At 39.4% G+C, this 21,958-nt stretch overlaps 3 protein-coding genes across 3 annotated transcripts; 1 reads left to right on the top strand and 2 right to left on the bottom strand.

Moving 5' to 3' along the window:
- Positions 271-3,037, bottom strand: LOC109712214 (pentatricopeptide repeat-containing protein At2g33680-like). Its single transcript, XM_020235663.1, has one exon. It carries the CDS (start codon positions 2,963-2,965, stop codon positions 326-328), a length of 2,640 nt encoding a protein of 879 aa, XP_020091252.1. The 5' UTR covers positions 2,966-3,037; the 3' UTR covers positions 271-325.
- LOC109716982 (serine hydroxymethyltransferase 7-like) lies at positions 4,175-9,303 on the top strand. The gene is made up of 4 exons (XM_020242620.1): positions 4,175-5,309; positions 7,695-8,100; positions 8,345-8,446; positions 8,553-9,303. Exons 1-4 carry the CDS (start codon positions 4,278-4,280, stop codon positions 8,774-8,776), a joined length of 1,764 nt encoding a protein of 587 aa, XP_020098209.1. The 5' UTR covers positions 4,175-4,277; the 3' UTR covers positions 8,777-9,303.
- Positions 10,794-12,816, bottom strand: LOC109718028. Its single transcript, XM_020244020.1, has 2 exons — positions 11,914-12,816; positions 10,794-11,618 (listed from the first exon to the last, which is right to left on the bottom strand). Exons 1-2 carry the CDS (start codon positions 12,277-12,279, stop codon positions 11,037-11,039), a joined length of 948 nt encoding a protein of 315 aa, XP_020099609.1. The 5' UTR covers positions 12,280-12,816; the 3' UTR covers positions 10,794-11,036.

Raw genomic sequence — 21,958 nt, 5'->3', positions numbered from 1 at the left:
GGAGTTAGCTCGCATGGTGATAATGTGCTTTGGAAGAACTGCTGTTGTACTACCAGTCTACCACCACTCTGGTTGACATTATTGTTGAGGTGAGTTTGGTTTATCTTGTTTTGCAGATATCGAAAAATGCGAGGTTACTGTTACGTATTTTGTTCTTTTTCTCTCTGGAACGGTATTATACATATTCACTTCATCAGAAATAATTTGCTATCGCTAACTCTAAGCTTTTATCTAAAGGACTAATTACCTTTTGAAATAAAAGTCAAAGTAGGTTCCAAAACATAGATAAAAACAGTTACCTATTAGAAGTTCATTGCGTTTATCATTAATGATCTATACCATGATCTATACCGGTATCAGAACCGTCATCCTTCAACTGTTTAAACAATCCAATCAATTCAAAGTATATTTCATTTGTCCGTGGATGTGATCGATCACTTGCCACAAACTCGTGTATTTTGTTGTCTACCTCAATCCAACTTTTCCCAGGCTCTTTATTTACTCCATTCCTCTTCATCGTTTGCCTGACTATTCTTACTTCATCCCACCTCTCCTTTGCAGCATATATATGGGAGAGCAACACATAAGCCGCAGAATCACAAGGGTCTAAAGCTACTATATTCTCCATCGACCTTTTACCCCTTGCTAAGTCCCCATAAATTCTGCAACCACTTAGTAGCATTTTCCAGATTAAAGTAGTGGGCTTGAAAGGCATTTCGTTTATTAATTTCTCTGCTTCTTCTAATCTCCCTGCTCGTGCTAGAATATCCACCAGGCATGCGTAATGATCGAAATTAGGTCTAATCCCATATTTTCCCATCAGTTTGAAGTATTTTGTAGCTTCATTAGTCATATTTGCGTAACTACAAGCTGCGAGCAATGCATTGAAAGTTTTTCCATCTGGTTTGGATCCGCTTTTCCCCATTTGATCAAAGGTTTCAGTAGCCTCTTTGAAATAACCACTTTGAGCAAGACCTCCAATCATTGCATTCCACGATGCTGTATTCTTAAAACTAAGTTTAGAAAATATCTTTTCGGCTTCCTTTATACTTCCGGCTTTACTATACATGGTTATTAGGGCATTTGAAACAGCTGCATCGGCGCACAGTTCGGATTTTAGGTTTAAAGCATGGACTTGCTTTCCCAGTTGCATTGCTGTGGAATCCGCACATGCTGCAAGAATAGTGGCGAAGGTAAAGTTATCCAATTCGATATTTTGTTCTCTCATAGAATTGAGTAGCTTCAGAACTCGATCTAAATCACCAAATTGAGCAAACCCAGAAATAATTGAGTTCCAGGTGATTGTATCTTTCTTTTGTACGCAATCAAATACCTTTTTTGCATCATTTATGGCCATGGATTTGGCGTACATATCTATAAGTGCACTTTCTATAAATGCATTTGATGAGATGCCTCTTTTGATTAATTCACCATGCACTTCTTTTCCAGCCGTATACCTAGTCAGAGAAGCACAAGCATTTAATGCAGCGACGAAGCTCAACTCGTCTGGCTCGATCCCCTCAAGCTTCATTTCCACGAAAAGAATTAAACCCCTCTCAAATTTCCCATTTTTAATGTATGATTGTACTATGGAATTCCAAGATACAATGTCAGGTTCGGAAATCAAAGTGAAAGCTTGCCAGGAATCAGAAACTGCTTCATGTCTGCCGTACATGGCGATCAGGTTATTCCCAATCGTAGTCTCCGTGTGCCGGCCCATCTTAACTGCGAGGCCATGTATTGATTTCCCTGTACCAATCATTAATTCACTTGCGGCCCCCTTCAGCATGATGGCAATTGTATACTCGTCGGGAAGCACACTCTGCTCGCAACTCATTTGGAGAAATAGCTTTAGACCTTCATCCGCCATATTGTTCTTAAAGCACGCATCGATTACAGAGTTCCAGGTGACGATGCTTCTCTTTGTCATCGAATTAAACACGTCCACTGCAGCCCGTGGATTCCCAACTCTGGCATATGCGTCAAGAAGGGCGCTTCCAGCAAACATGCCTGCCAGCTCGCGCTTTGAAATCTGTGCGTGAAGCTCCTCAGCGATTGCCATATCTCTTGGTCCGAGCAGGCTTGCGAAAGTAAACTCGTCGGGCGTGTAGCCTTCTATCTGCATAGCGATAAACAACAACAGAGCCTGAGAGGTAAGCTGGTTTTGAACCTTTGCAGATATAAGCGAATTCCACGAAACTACGTCTTTCTCAGCCATTCCATTATACACTGCTTCTGATTCTTCGATCAGTCCAAGTTCAGAGTATGTATTGATCATTGCATTTCCTACTTCAATTCGAGAGATAAAGCCTGTTTTTATGAGCCGAGAGTGAATCTGTTTTCCGACTTCAACATTCCCCAGGCCGACTGAAGCGCGAAGTGCACTGAGATAGGTCACGTAGTTTGGACTCGGTCCTGACTCGGCCATTGTTCGAAAGAGCTTAACAGCATCCAAGAACTGCTTATTCAAGCAGTAGCCCGCAAGAAGAGCATTCCAGGAAACCACATTCCTTTCTTTCATACCATCGAACAGCGCCCTTGCCATTTCAATCTCTCCGCATTTTGCATATAAGTTGATGAACTGGTTATCCATGAAGAGGCCCGGCTCGAGCCCGACGCGGGCCATGTGCGACCGAAGGAGCCGCCCTTCATGAAAAGCCTTTCGGGATATACAGAGGGAGATGAGCTCATTGTAGTACCAGTTCTGATCATTTGGTTTCCTTCCTTTCAAGGTATGATCTTCCAAAAGTAGAATTGCTTCTTCTAGTTCTACTTTTTCCCCCTTATTACGGAATCCCGTTTTCGTAATCGCGACAATCGGGTTGTGTACCTTCGCAGGAGAAGAGATCATCTTCGGCGGGAAGGGCGAGGGGCGGCCCTCGAGGCCATGGAACGGAGGCGCGGAGGGGGCGAAGGTCTCTACCATTCTTTCGAAGCCATTTGTTATAGGAAGTGAGAGATGCATAACACATTGATTTTGAGTTCTACACCAGTAAACAAACACAATTTTTGTTGATTGGTTTAAATGTTTGGACCCTGTAAGAGCCAAATTGGATAAGGGGATTCAATTTAGGAGGGTTTTGTGGTGAGAGCTTGAGATATTTTGGCCAATGGATGGGCCAAGTTGGAGGGACAAATGATTGGACAGTCTGCCACGTCACCGACACGTTTTTTTTATTTTTTTAGTTTGATGGATGAGAAAAAAATATTATAAATATTTTATAAATTAATTTTATTGTAATAAATGCGATTGGGTTTAAGTAGAAAAAGATGGTAAAAGTTTAAAATTTAAAACAAAAATTTGCTAATCAATTCCAATAGCCCTTTCATTGTGATTCAGCTCCTATTTTAAAAGTAAAAATTATAATCAGATGATTGGAAATTTTAACCTATGGGCTTTATAATTAACAAATAAATAAAGCCTTCAAAATTGTACGTGTGTAGGATTTTTTATTTTTTTTGCTATAATAATTTCATAGCATTTAATTTAGTCGTCTAAATTGCATGGCAATTCTTTAAATTATGCGGATGCTATAATTTTACTTGCATGGCATAGTAAAATTTCATTGCAAAATATGAAACATCAGCAAATTCCAAAAAATTTATAAAATTTAATACATCAAATTTTATTAATAAATGTGTATATATATATATATATATATATATATATATATATATATATATTATATATATATTTGGGGGAAAAAAAGCAATGAGAAGGTTCGATGTATAAATAAATATCATCACAACAGCTCAGCGTATAATACGCTTTGATTTGCTCGGCTGTATAATTTTATTTTTTATTTTTATTTATTTATTTATTTATTCCCCGTTCCTATCATTGACCTGACCAGTGGTCCCACATGTATTAATTAAAATTATTATTATTATTTTTAAGTTAATCGGGAAAAAAAAAGGAATCGGGATGTGCGATGTATCCCTCTCTCCCACTGATCGGCCGCCACGTGTCCCTCGAATCCTCCACCGGTTTACGGCTATTCCCGGTCGCTTCCTCCGTCCCCAACCCTCATCCGTACGCCTCGTGACCGGAATCGCATCCAGGTTCTTCCTCCGCTACTTTCTCCCCTCCTCCTCTCCGTCTCCTCCCAAACCCTAGAAAGGGTTTGAGTCCCCTCCTCTCTCTCTCTCTCTCTCTCTCTCTCTCTCTCGCCATTAATGGTTCTCTCTCCTTCCTCTTCCTTCCTCTGTCGCCGTTGTTGTAGTTGTTGTTGTTGTTCTCGGAAGGCCTGATTCTAGGGTTAGGGTTTCGATCGTCCATGGATCTCTCACCCGCGGAATCCGACCTCTCCCTTGGGCTCCACGCCCACGGCCGCGACCCCGCCCCCCTCCCCCTCCCCCTCCTCGACCACCACTCCGACTCCCACCGCGGCTCCACCCCCTCCGCCTCCGCCGCTGCCGACGCCTCCGTCGCCTCCGCAGACGCCGACGACTCCGACGACGCCCAGCCCGAGGAGTCCTTCAGCATCCTCGGCTACACCATGTGCCTCAAGCGCCAGCGCCGGGCCGAGTCCTCCTCCTGCTCCTCCGCCTCCTCCCTCCACCCCTCCAAGCGCCCCTCCGCCTCCGCCGCCGCCGCCCCCGCCGCCGCAGAGCCCGATTTCGAGACGCGCAGGGCCGGCGTGCGCGCCTGGGGCAACATCCCGCTCTCCGTCGCCGACCCCGACGTGTTCGAGGTCATGGAGAAGGAGAAGCAGCGCCAGGTCCGCGGTATCGAGCTCATCGCCTCCGAAAATTACGTGTGCCGCGCCGTTCTCGACGCCCTCGGGAGCCACCTCACCAACAAGTACTCCGAGGGCCTCCCCGGCGCCCGCTACTACGGCGGCAACCAATTCATCGATAAGATCGAGCGCCTCTGCTGCGACCGCGCCCTCGCCGCCTTCGGCCTCGATCCTGCGAGCTGGGGCGTCAATGTCCAGCCGTATTCGTGCACTTCCGCCAACTTCGCCGTCTACACCGGTTTATTACTACCGAAGGATCGCATAATGGGGATGGATCCGCCATCCGGTGGTCATGTGAGCCATGGTTACTACACGCCTAGCGGGAAGAAGATATCGGGGGCGTCGATATTCTTTGAGAGCTTGTCGTATAAGGTAAACCCGCAAACTGGTTATATTGATTACGATAAGCTTGAGGAGAGGGCCATGGATTTCCACCCAAAGATACTAATTTGCGGGGGCAGCTCATACCCTAGAGAGTGGGATTATGCGCGGTTTAGGCAGATCGCCGATAAGTGTGGGGCGGTGTTGATGTGCGACATGGCTCACATCAGTGGGATTGTGGCAGCAAAGGTGAGGGTTTTATAGTTATTTTCTGTTATAGATAGACTCTTTTTGAGAATTATGATTGCTGAACATCTGTTTGAATTAGTTGGCTAAAAATGGGCATTTGCCATGTTTTGTTGATGATGCAAGCATGCAACTAGGTTATTCTGACCAAAAGTTCTGCTAAAACTATGGATTTTCTCTTGGGGTAAAAACTTAGACCTTTGTATGATGGTTATGAAATTATTGGTGCCCTTGTTATCTTTGCTATTGCTTTATTCGGTGGACATTTCCCTGTATTAGTTAGGGAGTGTTTCAAATTTCATTTCTGATTGCGGTGAGCGTAAGCTGCCTAGCACTAGTTCTTACATTGTCGACACCAAAATTGTGGCTTGATGTCAATATTTATTTATATTTTTTTGTTTAGTTTAGGTTTCTTGATCAAAGAGCTTACTTTTCCAAGTTTCCAACTTTTGGTATCAAACAAGTGGGTAGATATTAAGGTTTTGTAGTCTTTAATGCTTCACCTTTTGCTGTGTTTTATGTAAAAGGTTTTGTATGGTAATGAAGACAAAAATCTATAGGTACATTTATTTTAATAGTGTATTTTAAGTATTGAAAAGCCTGAATGGAGTTATTGAAGTGAAGACACATGTAGCTTGAAGGCGCGTTTTAATCTCTGAAAGTTGTCATTTATAAGCAGTAGTGAGAGTGGGGTTGATAAGTGGAATAGATCTTGGTCGCAGACCTCTATGGATGATTTTTCGATAGTATTGGCCAAGGAGGTGTGATGTATCATGTTATATTGGTATTAGAGGGTTGTGGTGAGATTGACTAAGATCTCAGAAACTTCCGTTGTATGTGCGTTGGAAATTGCATTCGAGCTTTAGAATAATAGTGCGTCAAGTTAGTGAAGTTAAAAGGTCATTATACTAGAAAAAGGTTATACATGACAAGAGTTATTACAAGTCTACGTGATTCTGGATGTATTAGATAAAATGATAGAAGGTTCATTCACTGCAGTTGAAGAATGTCAAATTATTTTACAAGTTTTGGACAATTATATGTATTGTTCTTACTGGCTCTGGAAAAGGTGAAAAGAATAATTTGGATGCTAATATATTACTTAAATCAATTGAATGAGACTTGGGACTCCATTTACCAAATATGTTTTATTCATATTACAGGTTTTCTTGTTCATAGCAAGGAAGATTCAATAATCCCATAGTTGATGTTATGTTATATAAGAGTAGTCACAGCTTGTGTTTTCAGGATGGGTAGTGATATAGACAGAGCTATAATAACTATTGGAAAATAGATGCTTTGGACCCGGAAAAAATTCATATAGTAGAGTTGATCACGTTCATTGCACTTGTGTTGTTCATAGTGATTGCTGCTCTGTCAATATCACTGTCCTTTCAGGAAATATGAGCACTATACATTTACTAATAGGAGAAGTTTGGAGGTAGCAGAGGGAAAGGAGCAATGCGTTGTCGAGAAAGGTGGAAATTTATTCAGGGAACTGGATCGGTGGATCTTTATGGGTGAGAGAGCTGGTGCTTTGTATTGATCAATTGAACTGAGAGAATGAAATGCTCTGTTTGGTAGGTAAGCCTGCTTTATGTGCTTCTGCATTAAGCAGGCAACGCCAACTAGACAAGGATAAAGGATTCATCTCTCTTCATTGAATTGAAATTCCGGGATACACAGAGGATCAGAAGAGTTTAGACCTAACAGTAATCCTTGTTATGATTAGTAACAAATTGTTCTCTCGATTATCTAATAAAAGTTAATTTCTGAATGTACATACTGCTGGTTTTGTTTACATCTTTCATGATCTCTTTTTGAAACAGTCCTGATATCTTGATCCGCTGAACTTTCAGGTTCCATCATTATTCTTTTTTTCTCAGTTCAATGGGTGTTCCCTTTTCCAATGTAATTTATCTAAATACTCTTTAACTTTTTTTATTTTTATATTCAGTTAATCGGGGGATGGGGGGTTAAGGGATAAAGAAAACGTAAACCATCTTAAATTGTTTCCATCACTGGATGAGGAACCTCATGTAATTTTCTCTCCTCTGAACTAATAAACTTTTATAAGACAGACTGATCTGATAATGCATATAATGTAGCTCAAATCTGTTGTTCTGCTATCAAATCGAAATGACATGATTGCTAAAGCTCTCTTTCCTCCCACCCACCCTCCCCCTCCTCCTCCTTAAAACAATATTTTAGGATCTTTGCCCTCTTGCCGACCTTATACATTTTGTTTTGTCACTACTTTAAATACACACGCACGCACACCCACCCCTAATAATGTTTGTTTGGTTTTTTTGTTATGACGAAATGAGCTGTTCTTACATACTATATAAAATTATCAGCTAAAAGCTGTTGGATTGTCTGCTGATGCAGGAGTGCCGTAGCCCCTTCGAATATTGTGATGTTGTTACTTCAACTACTCACAAGAGCCTGCGTGGTCCTAGGGGCGGTATAATATTTTTTAGAAAGGGAAAAATTCTAAACAAGCGAGGAAAGTCTCTGTGTCAGGCAGATGAAAGCAATCAATATGACTTCGAGGACAGGATTAATTTTGCTGTTTTCCCTTCCATGCAAGGAGGACCGCACAATAATCATATTGCTGCTTTGGCAATAGCTTTAAAGCAGGTGGCGACACCAGAATACAAAGCATACATTCAACAGGTCAAGAAAAATGCTCAAGCTTTGGCATCTGCTTTGCTGAGAAGAAAATGCAGATTAGTCACCGGGGGTACAGATAACCACTTGTTACTTTGGGACCTGAGAACCTTTGGATTGACAGGTAAACAGTCTCTCTGGTCGTGTACTGCTGCTATTTTGGTTGTCTATTTGTTTTCTTGATGAGCGTGGTAAAAAAATCCTATTTGCTGAACATATTGGTGAATTTTAATTAGTTGAGAAGCAATGTAACTGTTTTGGTGAATTCTTGAGATAACAAAATTTTAGCCGGAGTAACTTCTGTGGAGCCTTCTCAAGCTGAGTTTCTAAATATATATGTTTTAATGGTCATTTGTCTTTTTGGACAGGGAAAAACTTTGAAAAGGTCTGCGAGGCATGTCACATGTCCCTGAACAAAACACCAATATATGGCGACAATGGCTCAATCTCTCCTGGAGGAGTGAGAATTGGTTAGTAGTTTAGTTGTATAATTGAATATCTATATAAACTAGAGTGTAAGCCTTTTTTCTTGCTATTTTCTAGCTAATATTTTTTGGTTACTACTTGCTTTTGCAGGCACTCCTGCTATGACCACTAGAGGTTGTTTAGAGGGAGACTTTGATACAATCGCGGAGTTCCTTGTTAGGGCCGCGCAGATTGCCAGCACCGTTCTTAAAGAGCACGGGAAATTGCAGAAGGAATTTCTTAAGGGACTCCAGAACAACAGGGACATTATCGAGCTCTGTAATCAAGTCGAGGCATTTGCCTCACAGTTTGCCATGCCAGGGTTCGACATATAAAATGTTCGAAGATGTTTTTGGAAGTCGCAAGTAATTTAATTCGCAATTCATGTTGATAGCATGTTAATTGCCGAACGCGGTCATTTCGCTCGTAATAGAAAAAAAAATGACTGCGCTTTTGACATCGAAATTGGAAATCATTGTGCTGTGATGTATAGCCTTCCATGTTGCTGCATGAGTTCAGATCTTGATGCATTTAGCCTATATCCAAGTTACTTCTTAATTGAATCTCCGCAATGTATGCGGTGTTATCGGATATTTTGCTATGCTCTCTATTCGACAACAAATTTGTCTATCGTCCGAGTTCACGAAGCCATTCATTTTTGGTTGGTATACTTCTTTCAGCCTGTTGGCGCATGCTACACCCAATTTGTGATGCAGGCAGGTATTAGATGATTTTTTTTTTTTTTCATTTTTCATCTTTAAACAATTGCTGCGACGTGTATCATGTATTTCAGTGTTTAATGCGTGTTTTGCCGCAACGCAAAGCTTAAAGGAGGTTCTAAAGTTACAATAATTGTTTGATACTGTTGCTTCTATGTTTCTTTTATTTGTAAATACCAAGTATGTTTGATTGGATATATTGTCCATTTCTTCGATAAGCCTAAAACGCTAACCAAAAAAAAAAAGAAAAAAAAAAAGAAGAAGAGTTTGTTTTGGTCTTTTGCTTGTGTTGAATTTGAAACTTGAAAGTTGTTCAAAAGTGCTTTCTCCTGGAGAGCAGCAGGCAGCAGCAGCAGCAGCCGAGTTTTTCTGTTTCCAGAAGCGCTTTTTCCATCATTGTTAGTTGTTACCAATCTGGATTCTGGGTTTGTTGCTGGGCATCAGTCGAATCAGACAAAAGCTTCCACTGCAGTCGCTGTCCCCTCACCCTTTTTCAAATTTTCAAAATTTCTCTTGAAGCTGCAAGGAATCTCCCCCCCCCTCTCTCTCTCTCTCTCTCTCTCTTTTTCTAACTCACCACCCCCCTATTCTCGCTCTAGTGGGCATCATTAATGATGGAAACAAGGAAAGAAAAAGAACTACTACCCCATCACCAAAACACAAAGTGAAAAAAGAATCTGTGGGTTTATTTCTCCGTAGGTTCCCAACCTTTACCTGCTTTTCCATTTAGTTCCCCATTTTTTTTTTTCTAAATATATTTTAACAATAATAAGATCTTCAATTGTTTTCTCTTTCACTTTCGTCCTAACCTCTTCCTCAAATATGTGCGCATATCGCGTCAAGCTTAACTTAACAATCCTCAATGTCGTTCTCTATGCCTATGACCGTCTCGACCTTACAAATGATGTACTGACAACCGCTTTTAAACTTGAAACCGTTGGCGTCAAGATCAATCGGAAGCTATCTAACCTTGATCATAATCTATATATATATATATATATATATATAAAGATTGGGACCTAATTGAAATAAAATATAAAGTAGATTAGAAACCTAACAGAAAAAAAAAGAAAAAAAGAAAGAGTTAGGAACTAAAGTGAGAAAAAAGGATAAAAGTTGGTGACAGATAATGCAACTAACTCAGAATAAGTAGAGATAGAGAATAAAAGGTTCCAATAAAAGGTTCCTTTCTTTTTCTTTTTCTTTTCCTGTTTCCTTTTTTTTTGTGTTTCCTTTTTGTTATTTCTTTTTACCCTTTAGGAGCATAAGATGCCAACAGTTCCATAGCTTTGTTTTGTCTTTGTTGGGAGAGGGGAGATAAAAAAACAAAAGCTTCCTTTCTTTTGCTCAAAGTGTTTGTTCTTCTTCCACTAGAATCCTTTCTTGATAGTTCCCTTCCTATAGAAAAGATATCAACCATCTTTCTCCCTTTTTTTATAAAAGATTTTAAGAAATACCTTATGCACCACATTTTGTTGTCTATCTCATTTTATACTTCAATTTTTATCATTCAATAAGTTTACGATTTTCTTACTGTATTAGCCATCTTTTAAAATAACTAACTTTGCGGTAGGGACAACAACGATCAAACTCTCGACACACTCGGATAAAAATAAAACAGAAGAGGAGAAAATTGAAAAGAAAATTAATACTACACCACCACCACCACCACCACCACATTGAAATATGCTCAATAATATTTTCTATTCTTCTATAAGATCCTAACATCCTTTTACTCCTACAACACTTCAAAAAAAGGAAAACATGAACAACAACAACTACTAAATAGAGCACCAGCACCTATAACTCTCTCTACTACTACTACTACTACTAGAATTAGAACTACAACTAGTACTAGTAGTTTAACTTAACTTAATTACCTGTGACTACACAAATCTGAGAGCTTCTTCCTCCCCTCCACAATCTCATCAAACAAGTCATCCAATTGGCCAACTAAATTCTCAGTCCCTGCTCTCAACACCCCTATCCACCTCTTCACCTCCTCCACCCTCTCCTTCACCCCCTCGGCCTCCGCCGCCGCCTCCTCCGTCGCCGCCCTCGCCCTCCGGAACTCGTACATCATGATCCCGCCCCGCGCTTCTGCCGCGGCGGCAGCTGCCGCGTCTGCAGCCTCCGACGCAATTCGGTGGTGCAGACGCGCCATCGACAGCGTCAGCGGTGACGCGAAGAAGGGGGAGCTCTCGGGGTCTGGACCGTGAACGCGCTGCGGGCGGCAGGAGACGGCGCCCCAGACGAGGGCGGTGAGCAGCACGGCGCTGGCGTTGCGGAGCGCGTAGAGCACGCCGCGGAAGCCGTTGAAGCCGTGCAGCCGCCACTCCGCCGGCGGCCGCTCGTCGAACCGCAGCGACAGCGGCTCGATCCGCGTCTCCGCCAGCACCCGGTTCTCCTCCTCCAGCGCCACCGCCTGCCGCCGCGACACCGACACCGCCCGCATCGCCTGAACGAAAATTAAAAAAAAAAAAATTCAAAACACCGTCCTCTCACAACTTAAAAAAAATATTAATATATAACTGTTCATAGATAAAATGCACGGATTTTAAAGCAACAAGAAGGACGAATGATTTGCAAGTCTCGTCGAAAAGGACGGAGTCGGTTAAATTTTTGTTCTTTGAATTCCGTGTGGATATGGAGAAAAGAATTAATGTTGAATAGAAAAGAGATTGGACGCGTGTTGTATCCGTCTGTTCTCTGTTCTCTGATAGCTTAAAGTTTTATTTTTTCGTGTTTCTGACCTGGCGAGTGGAGTAGGGATTGGGGTTGCGGCGCCACTCGTCGAGGGCGGAGACGGCGTTGGCGCCGGCGGCGCAGTAGGCCTCCATCCCGGCGACGCCCTGGCGGACGGCGTGGCAGGCGTCCCAGAGCCGGGCGGTCTCGTCCATGTACTCGTCGAGCCAGCGGTCGCCGACGGGCAGGTGCAGCTTCTGCACCAGCTGCGTCAGCTGCGCGTGCAGCCCCCGCAGCAGCCCCACCACCCGCTGCAGGAACTGCACCGACATGAAACCCCCCGGCCCCGCCGCCGCCACCGCCTGCTCCAGCTCCTCCATCCCCCCCGCCATGTTCGCGTAGAAGCTACTCACCGAGCTCGAGCAAGGCTTCATTCTTATTATTATTATTATCACAACAGATGCAGCAGCAGCAGCAGCAGCAGCAAGGAGTGTAATGCTATGCTAGTGAGGTGGATTGTGTGTGTAAAGAAGAGAGGGAGAGGGAGAGGGAGAGGGAGAGGAGATCATGTCATGGGGGGGATGAGTGTATGTGTATTATACATGTGTGGAATTTAAAGGGGTGGGGAAAGGGGTTGGTGTTAAGGAGGGGGGGCAATGATGGGTGTCTCCTGAGGAGGGTGAAGGATGATTGGGAATCTGCCATTTCTGCATTGTTTAGTGCCACAAAGAAGAGCAGCAGCAGCAGCTCCTCATGGGAGTTGCAAAAACCAACCCCATGACTCACTCAATTCCATTCATTCATTCCTTAGTGTTCTTGGTTTGTGGTTGGTTCTTCTTCTTCTGCTTCTTGTTGTTGCTGTTGCCTTTTTAATACTCCTAGGTGTTGAATTAATGTATATATATATATGTGCTGTAATTAAGAAGGGGATATAGATTGAATAATTTGGGATTTTTTCCTCTATTTTTTTAAAAAAATTGGGCCCACATGATTTGAGTGCTCTCCATTGTTGTCATTCTCAAGCAATTAATCCTTCTTTAATAGGCCTTCATCCATGTTGGAAAGGTTTGCTCATAGTGGTATCACATTTGCAAAATCAATAATCAAAGTGTTTCACTCAAAGTGAGTCTTTTAATTAATTATTAGGTGTGCACTTTTCATTCCCTCAAAACTCCTACCTAGAACCAAATCTATCTAGTGCATGCCCACCTAGGTATGGCATTTGGTAAGTGATTTTCTACTAAAATTAAAATTTTTTTAAAAAAAAACAGAAATGAAATTTTAGGACTTTTGAGATAGAAACTCCAAGTTGATACTTTTTATTATGTTTAAAAATATTATCTTTTAGAGATCAATCTAATATGAAATGGTTCATAAACAGTCTTAATACACCCACTCATGTGTATATATATATAGTAGAGATCACCACAGTGCACTGATAAGAGAGGTAATAAAAGAGTCAGTAGAAGTTATCCATAAAATCCATTAAATAAGAAACAACCCGAAAAATAGTTTGAATCAGAGGTGCTCGAGTATAGTACTTAATCCAATAGTACTATTCAAATAATACTTCATCAAACAACATCATACTTTACAGCATAGTCGAATTGAATCCAAATCTAATTAAACATACAAACGCTAATCAAGTGCAATAATCTAAATTCTGATTAAACATACAAACACCAATCAAATTTAATACATCTGCTCTACAGATACCAAAAACTTAGCTGAAAATGTTAAACAATTAGACTTCGAACTTGCATGGAACATCAGATACTAAACATCAAATCTTTTTACAGCTTGCGCTAGTGACGGTCGGAATCGTATGTTAATTCTTTAATAATGCCTTAAAATAGGTTTCTAAAAATGAAAAGAACTCGATTCAAGTGAAAGAGGGGGGGAGGGGGCAAGGAATTAAGCATGGAGTCCAAGAGATTTGTCCCCACCCTAGCCTTGCATGACTCCCCATGCTAGGGTTTCATCCCTTCCAAGCAATGGAATGATGGATCTCCTTGTACCCATACAAATCTCTCTATCCCCTCCCACAATGCCCCCTCTATTGCACCTCTCTCCTCCTTATTTTATGCACTTTTGCTTTTTGTGTGTGTGTGTGTGTGTGTGTGTGGGTTAATTTTGTGTTCAAACAACAACAACAACATTAACAACAACAACAACAACAACAACAACAACAACATTGCTCAATAGCCGTGGATTGGTCTACTGAGTTTCAAAGTGGTGGTGGAGAGAGATTAATTGTTTTAGGTGCTCGTGGGATTTTGGAGAATGGGATTTTATTTATTATTTTTGGCCTTGATTTGGGAGGGAGTCAAAAGAGCATGTTGGTCTTTTTAAGATTTTTCATTGGAGGTTGGAGGGCTAAAAACAAAAAAGAGAAAAAATGCAAATGCGTCCCCAGCTTTAGCGCGTCTTATTCAAATAGGCATCTGAACTTTATCAAATAATTCAATAGAAGTACAGTTACTGATTAATAGAAACAGTCGTTCTGATCGCACATCCTGCATCTAATTTTGTATAATTTCAAAATACACCAAAAAAAAGATATATTTTGTTCTTCTAGTTATTATAATAATTAAGCATTAATATAATTGAAGAATAGAGTAGGTCCCTCCTTATTTTTTGGGGGGCTGATTTATAATAGTTTAAATTTGAGAAGGTTCAAATCGGAAAAAATAATGTTTAGGGGGCTATCTTGAATTAATGACCTATACTTGAGGGAGTCTCCATATATCTTTACCAAAGAAAACAAAAAAAAAAACTTTCGTCTTCACATTATTTATCATATTTTAATTCCGCCATCTTGTCATATGACTTAAAAATTTTATTTTTTATTATATAATTTGTTCTTTAGATTACCGTAAGAATCTATAGTTGAGTAAGATATTAAAACTTACAAACCATATGATATTAAACTCATACATTTTACAAACCCACGGTGACAAACGTTTTGCTATTCTTTTTAATGGCAGGTCTTTACATTAAAAAAAAAAAAAATGTAAAATAGTAAGGTATCAAAATAAAACTTTGTAAACTTGTAGGGGGCAAATTGAAATATTCCAGTAAAAAAAAAAAAAGGAGATGCACCCTCCCACCTTCTAATTCCTTCTATACAATGCATATGTAGGCCTAGCTACTAATAAATTAATGACCTATAATCTAGTAGGAGATTTTTTTTAAAAAAAGGTTTTTAATGTGAAAGGAGATAGAGAGGGGAATAGATAAATGCATGCCACTTTATTGAGCTTATGCAAACTGCTATCCAATGATGGGATGTGTCAGTTTATGGGTTTGTGGGGTCCCTCTCATTCCATTCCTTGACTAAGACACTGGTTCAGATGCTTCATGTCATCAGGGTAAATCTCAGCCGTTTGATTGATCAATCTTGTTTGCTACATATGTGTGTATTGGCACTAAGAAGTGAAAGGTGTGGTGGTTGGTGGGGATGCAAATGGATCTGGGTTTTGATGGAGCTCCCGTCCTAATCGGTTTCGAAGAGGACTAAAAGGGCTTTTTTTACAAATAGCCCCCTGACAAATTTTATTTGCGAAAATAATCCCGTTCAAAAATTATTTGCAAAAATGATCCTGCCCCTACCACGCCAGCGCCACGTCAACGCCACGCGAACAGGACGGGCCCAGATATTTAAGATGAACACGGTGAACCATTCACCGTGTTCAATACAAGATTTTTGTATTGGACACGGTGAATGGTTCACCGTGTCCAATACAAATACCCCAACAATGGCTAAGTTGGAGGTATTTGTATTAGACACGGTGAATCATTCATCGTGTCCAATTATTTGTAGTGGACACGGTGAATGGTTCACCGTGTCCAATACAAATATTTTGATATTAGCTATTTTGTATTGGACACGGTGAATGGTTCACCGTGTCCAATACAAAAACTTTGTATTGAACACGGTGAATGATTCACCGTGTTTATCTTAACCATCTGGCCCAGTCCCGCCCGCGTGGCGCTGACGTGGCGCTTGCGTGGCGGGGCCAAGGCCATTTTTGTAAATAAATTTTTGACAGGGCCAATTTAAAAAAAAAAATTTGTAAGAGGACTATTTGCAAAAAAAGCCCAGACTAAAATGTAGTGCTGGTAATTTAGTTTGCTATTCACGAGCTATCTCGTGTTCGTTTTGAAATAAGCTCGAGATTAATCGCTCGTCTGATAAATGAACCGAACATGAACTGGCGTCAGCTCGCTTATGTTCGGCTCGATATAGCTCATTTACTATTTAGATTTTAGGCCAACTCAGCTGTAAAGTGACCTACATTTTGTAGATTTCAAGTATAAATACATTAAGATCGTAAATTTCTAATTTTCTTTCAACTTTTCACCCAGCAGTAGAGTCGACAATCTAACTTATTGTTTGCGAATCAACTTGTGTTCGGCTCGTTAATCAACAAGCCGAATATGAGCCTAATTTTTTCATCTTACTATTTTTAATGTGTCAGCTCGTATTTGGCTCGTTAACAATCCTAGCTGCAAGTGGGAGAAAGAAAGAAATAAATAATAATAATAATAATAGTAATTCATCTCGAATCCCTAAAGGAAATGGAGCGACAGGTGGAGGCCTCTTTCTTCCATTGATCTGTTCCGACGTGTCAAAATTCCACCAAAATTCACTTCCATCCCAACCCGCTGAGGCCGGAGTGACAAGTGGGATCAAAAAATATATATATAAAAAATCAACTCATCTTAAATCAGTCTCGACACGCTAAGAAGACAAATTCGTAAGACTGGATGGTATATTTGATGGGTCAAAATACGATGAACAATGTTAATTGCTATAATAAAACATATGTTATTGACTATCTTTAGCGCAAGTGACAAAAATTTTGGTAGTTGGTATCCAAGGCCTCAAGTTCGAAGCCTAATTACTTTACATTTTCAGCTAAAGTTTATTTTTAAAAGAAATAAACGAAATAGCTAGCATACTACCTTTCATACTATATTAAAGAATATAAAACAACTAATTCTTTTCAATAGTTTAAGAATTTTTTAATACTTATATTTACCATTTTTATTCACGTCTGGGTTCAGATATTTTGATTTATCCCTGCGAGAATATTAAATGAGACTAGGGGTCCAGAGGGACTCAAACTCAAGGCTTCATGTTTTATTATCATATTAAATTATATAAAATAATTATTATTCTTCAAAAAATTAAATTATCAGAGAATAATATTTTTAATATTTATATTCAATAGTTATACACTGGTTTAAAAACCCATGAACTAAAAAAAGAAGCAAGGGAAAGTAATATTAGCACAAACATATTTGCTAAGAAGGTTAAATTTAGTCAAAAAAAAAAAAGAAAAAACTAGATTTTGTAATTTTATCTATAGATACCAAAACCAACTCAATTAAAAAGGCTTAACATTGTGAAATTAAGAATATATGATAGTGCATTATTTGGTTTAAACTGAATTATTGTATTTTGTTTCAATTAAGATGAAACTTTGGTCTCAACTTAAAGATCTCTTCACCTTCGATTTTTTTCAACTTTGGATCCTTTGTTAGGAAACAAAAGGCAATTAAGACTCAATATGATTGAAAGATATATTGTGCTTTATAATCATTAAAATCCACTATATATAAGACATAAATTTCTCATTCTGATCTTTTTCTATAGTGCTTAAACATTGTAGTCACTACATTTACAATCTAATTCACATTATTGAAGGCATCCGCTTCTTGCGGCGGATCAATTCCGTAAAAATAAATAAATAAATAAAATTAAAAAAGTAAAAAATGGAAAAAGAATCAAAGAATAAAAAAGAATATAAATAAAAAAAATTGAATAATAAGTATAAGAATAAAAATATAAGAAAGATAAAAAAAAAAGAGAAAAACTATAAAAATAATAAATTATATTTATAGCAACAGTAAAAATTAAGAATGAGGGAGAAATGGCAAACAATAACTTTGTCGACATATATTTCTGAGCCAGTTTCTTATTAGATGGATTTTCTAAGTAACATGATATTAGCGTCAATATTTAATTCCTTCGGGATTAAACTTTTATGTTATATAACAGGTTGAATCCCCATCTCTCACTAAATTTTTATATTATATAACGGGTTGAATCTCCATCTCTCACCTCAACGTGCCTTTTATATTTATTGTGTTAATATTTACCAGAGGTGTTAAATTATTAATATATATTGCATTTAAATTTATCGTACATGTGAATAGAAGTATTAATATATATTGTCTTTTATATTTATCTCTTTTTTTTTTTTTAGAGAGAGAGAGGTAGCACGCTACCTGCTTCGTTTATTTCATTTAGAAATAAACTTAGCTGGAAATGTGAGTCAACTAGGATTCGAACTTGGGTCTCGGATACCAACTATTAAGCCTTTTATATTTATCGTACACGTGAATAGAAGTGTTATTATATATTCATGTATAACGATCCGACCTGCTAACAATAATAACTCGTTGGGCCTAAACCACCGACGCAAAATTCTTAAGCCTAGTTATTATTATTAGCGTGAAGGCATGTTAAATGCGAAATCAGAATTTTTTTTCCATTCGATGTAAGACTATTTACGGCGTTTGTTACATTCTGAGCCTGTTTTCTACTAGATAGATTTTTAGGGCAACAAACTTAAGTCGAAAACTCACTTTTGATTTATGAAAAGAAGAAGAAGAAGAAGAAGAAGAAGAAGAAGACAATTGGAGGCTTCTTCAAGTGCTGAGAGAGGAGGGACAAGGATTGTCCTGCAGCCATCATGGCCATCCATTGCTGCTAGTAGCTGCTGCAGAAGCACTTTTTGAATAAGCACCTAAGCTTTGGAAACAATTGTGGTAATTGAGGGGCAATCTATGGCCACTAATGAGGGGAATACTAGGATTCCAAAGAGAGCAATTGCTACTTGTCTTCTACTAATTATGAAAAAAATGCTACAATGAGAGAGAGAGAGAGAGAGAGAGAGAGAGAGAGAGAGAGAGAGGCTTCTGATAAAAGCTGCAAATGTGCTGAGGAGAGCCCTTGATTGGTTTTTGTTTTTATGGACAAAGCATGATGGCTAAAGCCACCCTCCCTACACCAAATTTAGCTTCCCAGGGAGCTGAATGAGAAGGAAAATAAGTACCTATTGAAGCTCTTTTTCTCATGGCTAAGCTGTAAAGAGTAGAGTGAGTGTTTCACCTGCAAAGTTTCTGAGGTTTTTTCTTTCTTTTTTTTTAAATCTCTTTTCAGGTTTTTATTCATCATTATGTGTTGTATTTTCTTGTAGTAGGAAGTTTCTCGTGTTTTGTGTCGGATCGTTGGCGCTAACCATTAATCCCAAAAGCTCGAGCTGTTAGAAATAAGCAACCAATTCACTTAAAGCGTACAGAAACAGCACTAACAGGTTTCGATTGTGACTCGGCCCGCCTGGCCTCACGCCACTTCGAACATGACTCGGCCCAATCCAGCCTCACGTCATTTCGAACATGACTCGGCCCATATGGCCTCCCACCACAGGGCAGGATGCTGGCCCATTTAAGCCAACAATCCCGCCTCCAGCACCTGCACACATTGGCAGCATGCAGGAATCGAACTCGTGACCTCTGTCTCTGATACCACTTGTCGGATCGTTGGCGCTAACCATTAATCCCAAAAGCTCGAGCTGTTAGAAATACGCAACCAATTCACTTAAAGCGTACAGAAACAGCGCCCACGGGTCTCGATTGTGACTCAGCCCACCTGGCCTCACGCCACTTCGAACATGACTCGGCCCAACCCAGCCTCACGCCATTTCGAACATGACTCGGCCCACATGGCCTCCCGCCATAGGACAGGATGCTGGCCCATTTAAGCCAACATTTTAAACCACTAGAGGTTGGGGTGTCAATGAGCCGAATACAAGCGAGCTGGGGTCGGCTCGTGTTCTGCTCGTTTCTGGCTCGTTAAAGTATCGAGCCGAATACGAGCTAGCTTATGAATGAGACTTTAAAATGATTAGAAAGAATATATATAGAAAATAAATTTATAAGATCTCATTCGTCTAATGATTGAAATTTTACATACAAATGATTTGTTTTATAATTGAGTTGGGCTTTATATTTAGGTTGGGCTAAAAATCAAATAATAAAAATTTATAGGGAAAACTTCAAATACCTCCCCTGTGGTTTCGCAGTTTCTCACTTTAGTAGCCTGTAGTTTAAAGTGTATCAAGTTAGTACCCTGTGGTTTCGCACTTTCTAATTTTAGTACCCTGTGGTTTAAAGTGTATCAAGTTAGTACCCTGTGGTTTCGCACTTTCTTACTTTAGTACATGTGGTTTAATATTTCGTTAAATTATATACAAAAAAAACTTCAGATACCCTATCTAGGTTTATTGAATATTCGTTTTAGTACCCTTAGTTTTAACTTTGTCACTGATTTAACGAAAAAATACCCCGAAATGAATAATAAAAAGAAAAAAGTGAAACCATAGGGTACTAACTTGATACAAAAATGAAACCACAGAGTACTAACTTGATACACTTTAAACCATAAGATATTAAAGTGAGAAAGTGCGAAACCACAGGGTACTAGCTTGATACACTTTAAACCATAGGGTACTAAAGTGAGAAACTGCGAAACCACGGGGGGTATTTGAAGTAGTTTTCCCAAATTTATATTATATACATATATAATTATTAATTTATATATATAAATATAAAATATATGTATATTCGAGCTGTTATCGAGCCGAACACGAGCGAGCTGACCCCAGCTCGTATTCTCGTTTATTAAACGACCTGAAAATTTCAAGTCGTGCTCGGCTTGTTTACTAAACCAGTGATTTGATCTCGAGCTCATTTCGAGTCGAACACAAGCTGGCTCGCGAACGGCGAGCTGGATTGCCACCCCTAACTAGGAAAAATTCTAGAATACGACAGGTATATTGGTGACGTGGCATAACAAACCAATCAAATATTTTCTTTTATAGGGATATAGGTACCATCATGATTGTAAAAAAATATTTTTATTATACTTTTGTCTGAAAAGAATGAATGTGATTAGCTTGTTATCAATGACGTGGTGCAAGTGTGATAGTGTGGAATTCCTCCCTAACTAGAGGAGGAGGTAGGCAAAACTAAGCTGACAAGTCGAAATGCTTCTGTATTTAGATATAAATCAAAATTTTCGCCTTCTTAATACCCACTCTTGGAACATCCTGGGTAGGCAAATTCCAATATAATCACATGAAACTCGCATATAAAATAGCTGCTACTGCGTAACACAAATAAGTTTATGTGTTAGTAGTGCAAATAAGAAATTTGTGAAGTAACCTTTTATTTTATGTAAAAGAACTCGAATCAAATTGAAAGTGTAAGTTGATAGATGGAGAAACGGTGTGCGTTATGTACTTGTATGGATTCTGGTTACTTTTAAGACTAAGAGCTATCTAACGCTATTTGACAAAAAATTTAGGTAAAAGCATATATGGAGATATGCTTTTTCGTTTTCATAATCGAATTATTGTGATTTATACAATGTCATATGTTGTATGAGAACATATCGAAATATTTTTTATCACATTTTCTTATCCGACATAATGCATTCTCACTGCAATTCCAAACAAAGTCTATAAATTACGCCCCTGCTGTTTGACACCGAAATTTGGGCTTATCAGAGGCCCAATAGGTTGGGCTGGGCCTTAATTATTTTACGCACTATTGGGCCGGTGTTTTTGCAAAGAACAGTGTTGGCCCATTGATCAGGTTTTTAGCCTTTCCATCATTGAGAACTTTTAGAAAATATTCGTAAGTCATACATCTGGCTTCATATATTCTAATCAGAATCAGTTTTTCACTCGATATGAGACTATTGGGTGTATTTTAATCAGAATCAATCTTCGTCGGATCCAAACCAGATCACAGATGCAGACCAGAATTACCACCGTTGGTGTAGTACTTTGCCTTGTATAACATTTAGCTCTCACCAAATCCGTCGGTGTAACACTTTGTCCCATATAACACTTAGCTCTCACACTTCTGACTGGTATTCCGCTCTTATACCAATTGCAACAACCCGACCCGCCAGTAATAATAGCTCGTTGGGCCCAAACCACCAACTCAAAATGCTTAAGTCCAGTTATTATTACT

This window comes from Ananas comosus, linkage group 1 (assembly GCF_001540865.1).
Source record: "Ananas comosus cultivar F153 linkage group 1, ASM154086v1, whole genome shotgun sequence".
NCBI lineage: Eukaryota > Viridiplantae > Streptophyta > Magnoliopsida > Poales > Bromeliaceae > Ananas > Ananas comosus.
Note: the sequence above shows the minus strand (reverse complement) of the source record. Positions and strands in the feature narration are given on the sequence as shown.

Bases quoted from the DNA above. Each gene is read 5' to 3' on its own strand.
- LOC109712214 (XM_020235663.1), bottom strand. From the start codon at position 2,965: ATGCATCTCTCACTTCCTATAACAAATGGCTTCGAAAGAATGGTAGAG.
- LOC109716982 (XM_020242620.1), top strand. From the start codon at position 4,278: ATGGATCTCTCACCCGCGGAATCCGACCTCTCCCTTGGGCTCCACGCC. The intron at 5,310-7,694 runs GTGAGGGTTTTA...CTGCTGATGCAG, and splicing joins GTGGGATTGTGGCAGCAAAG to GAGTGCCGTAGCCCCTTCGA. The intron at 8,447-8,552 runs GTTAGTAGTTTA...TTGCTTTTGCAG, and splicing joins TCCTGGAGGAGTGAGAATTG to GCACTCCTGCTATGACCACT.
- LOC109718028 (XM_020244020.1), bottom strand. From the start codon at position 12,279: ATGAAGCCTTGCTCGAGCTCGGTGAGTAGCTTCTACGCGAACATGGCG. The intron at 11,619-11,913 runs GTCAGAAACACG...ATTTTCGTTCAG, and splicing joins ATCCCTACTCCACTCGCCAG to GCGATGCGGGCGGTGTCGGT.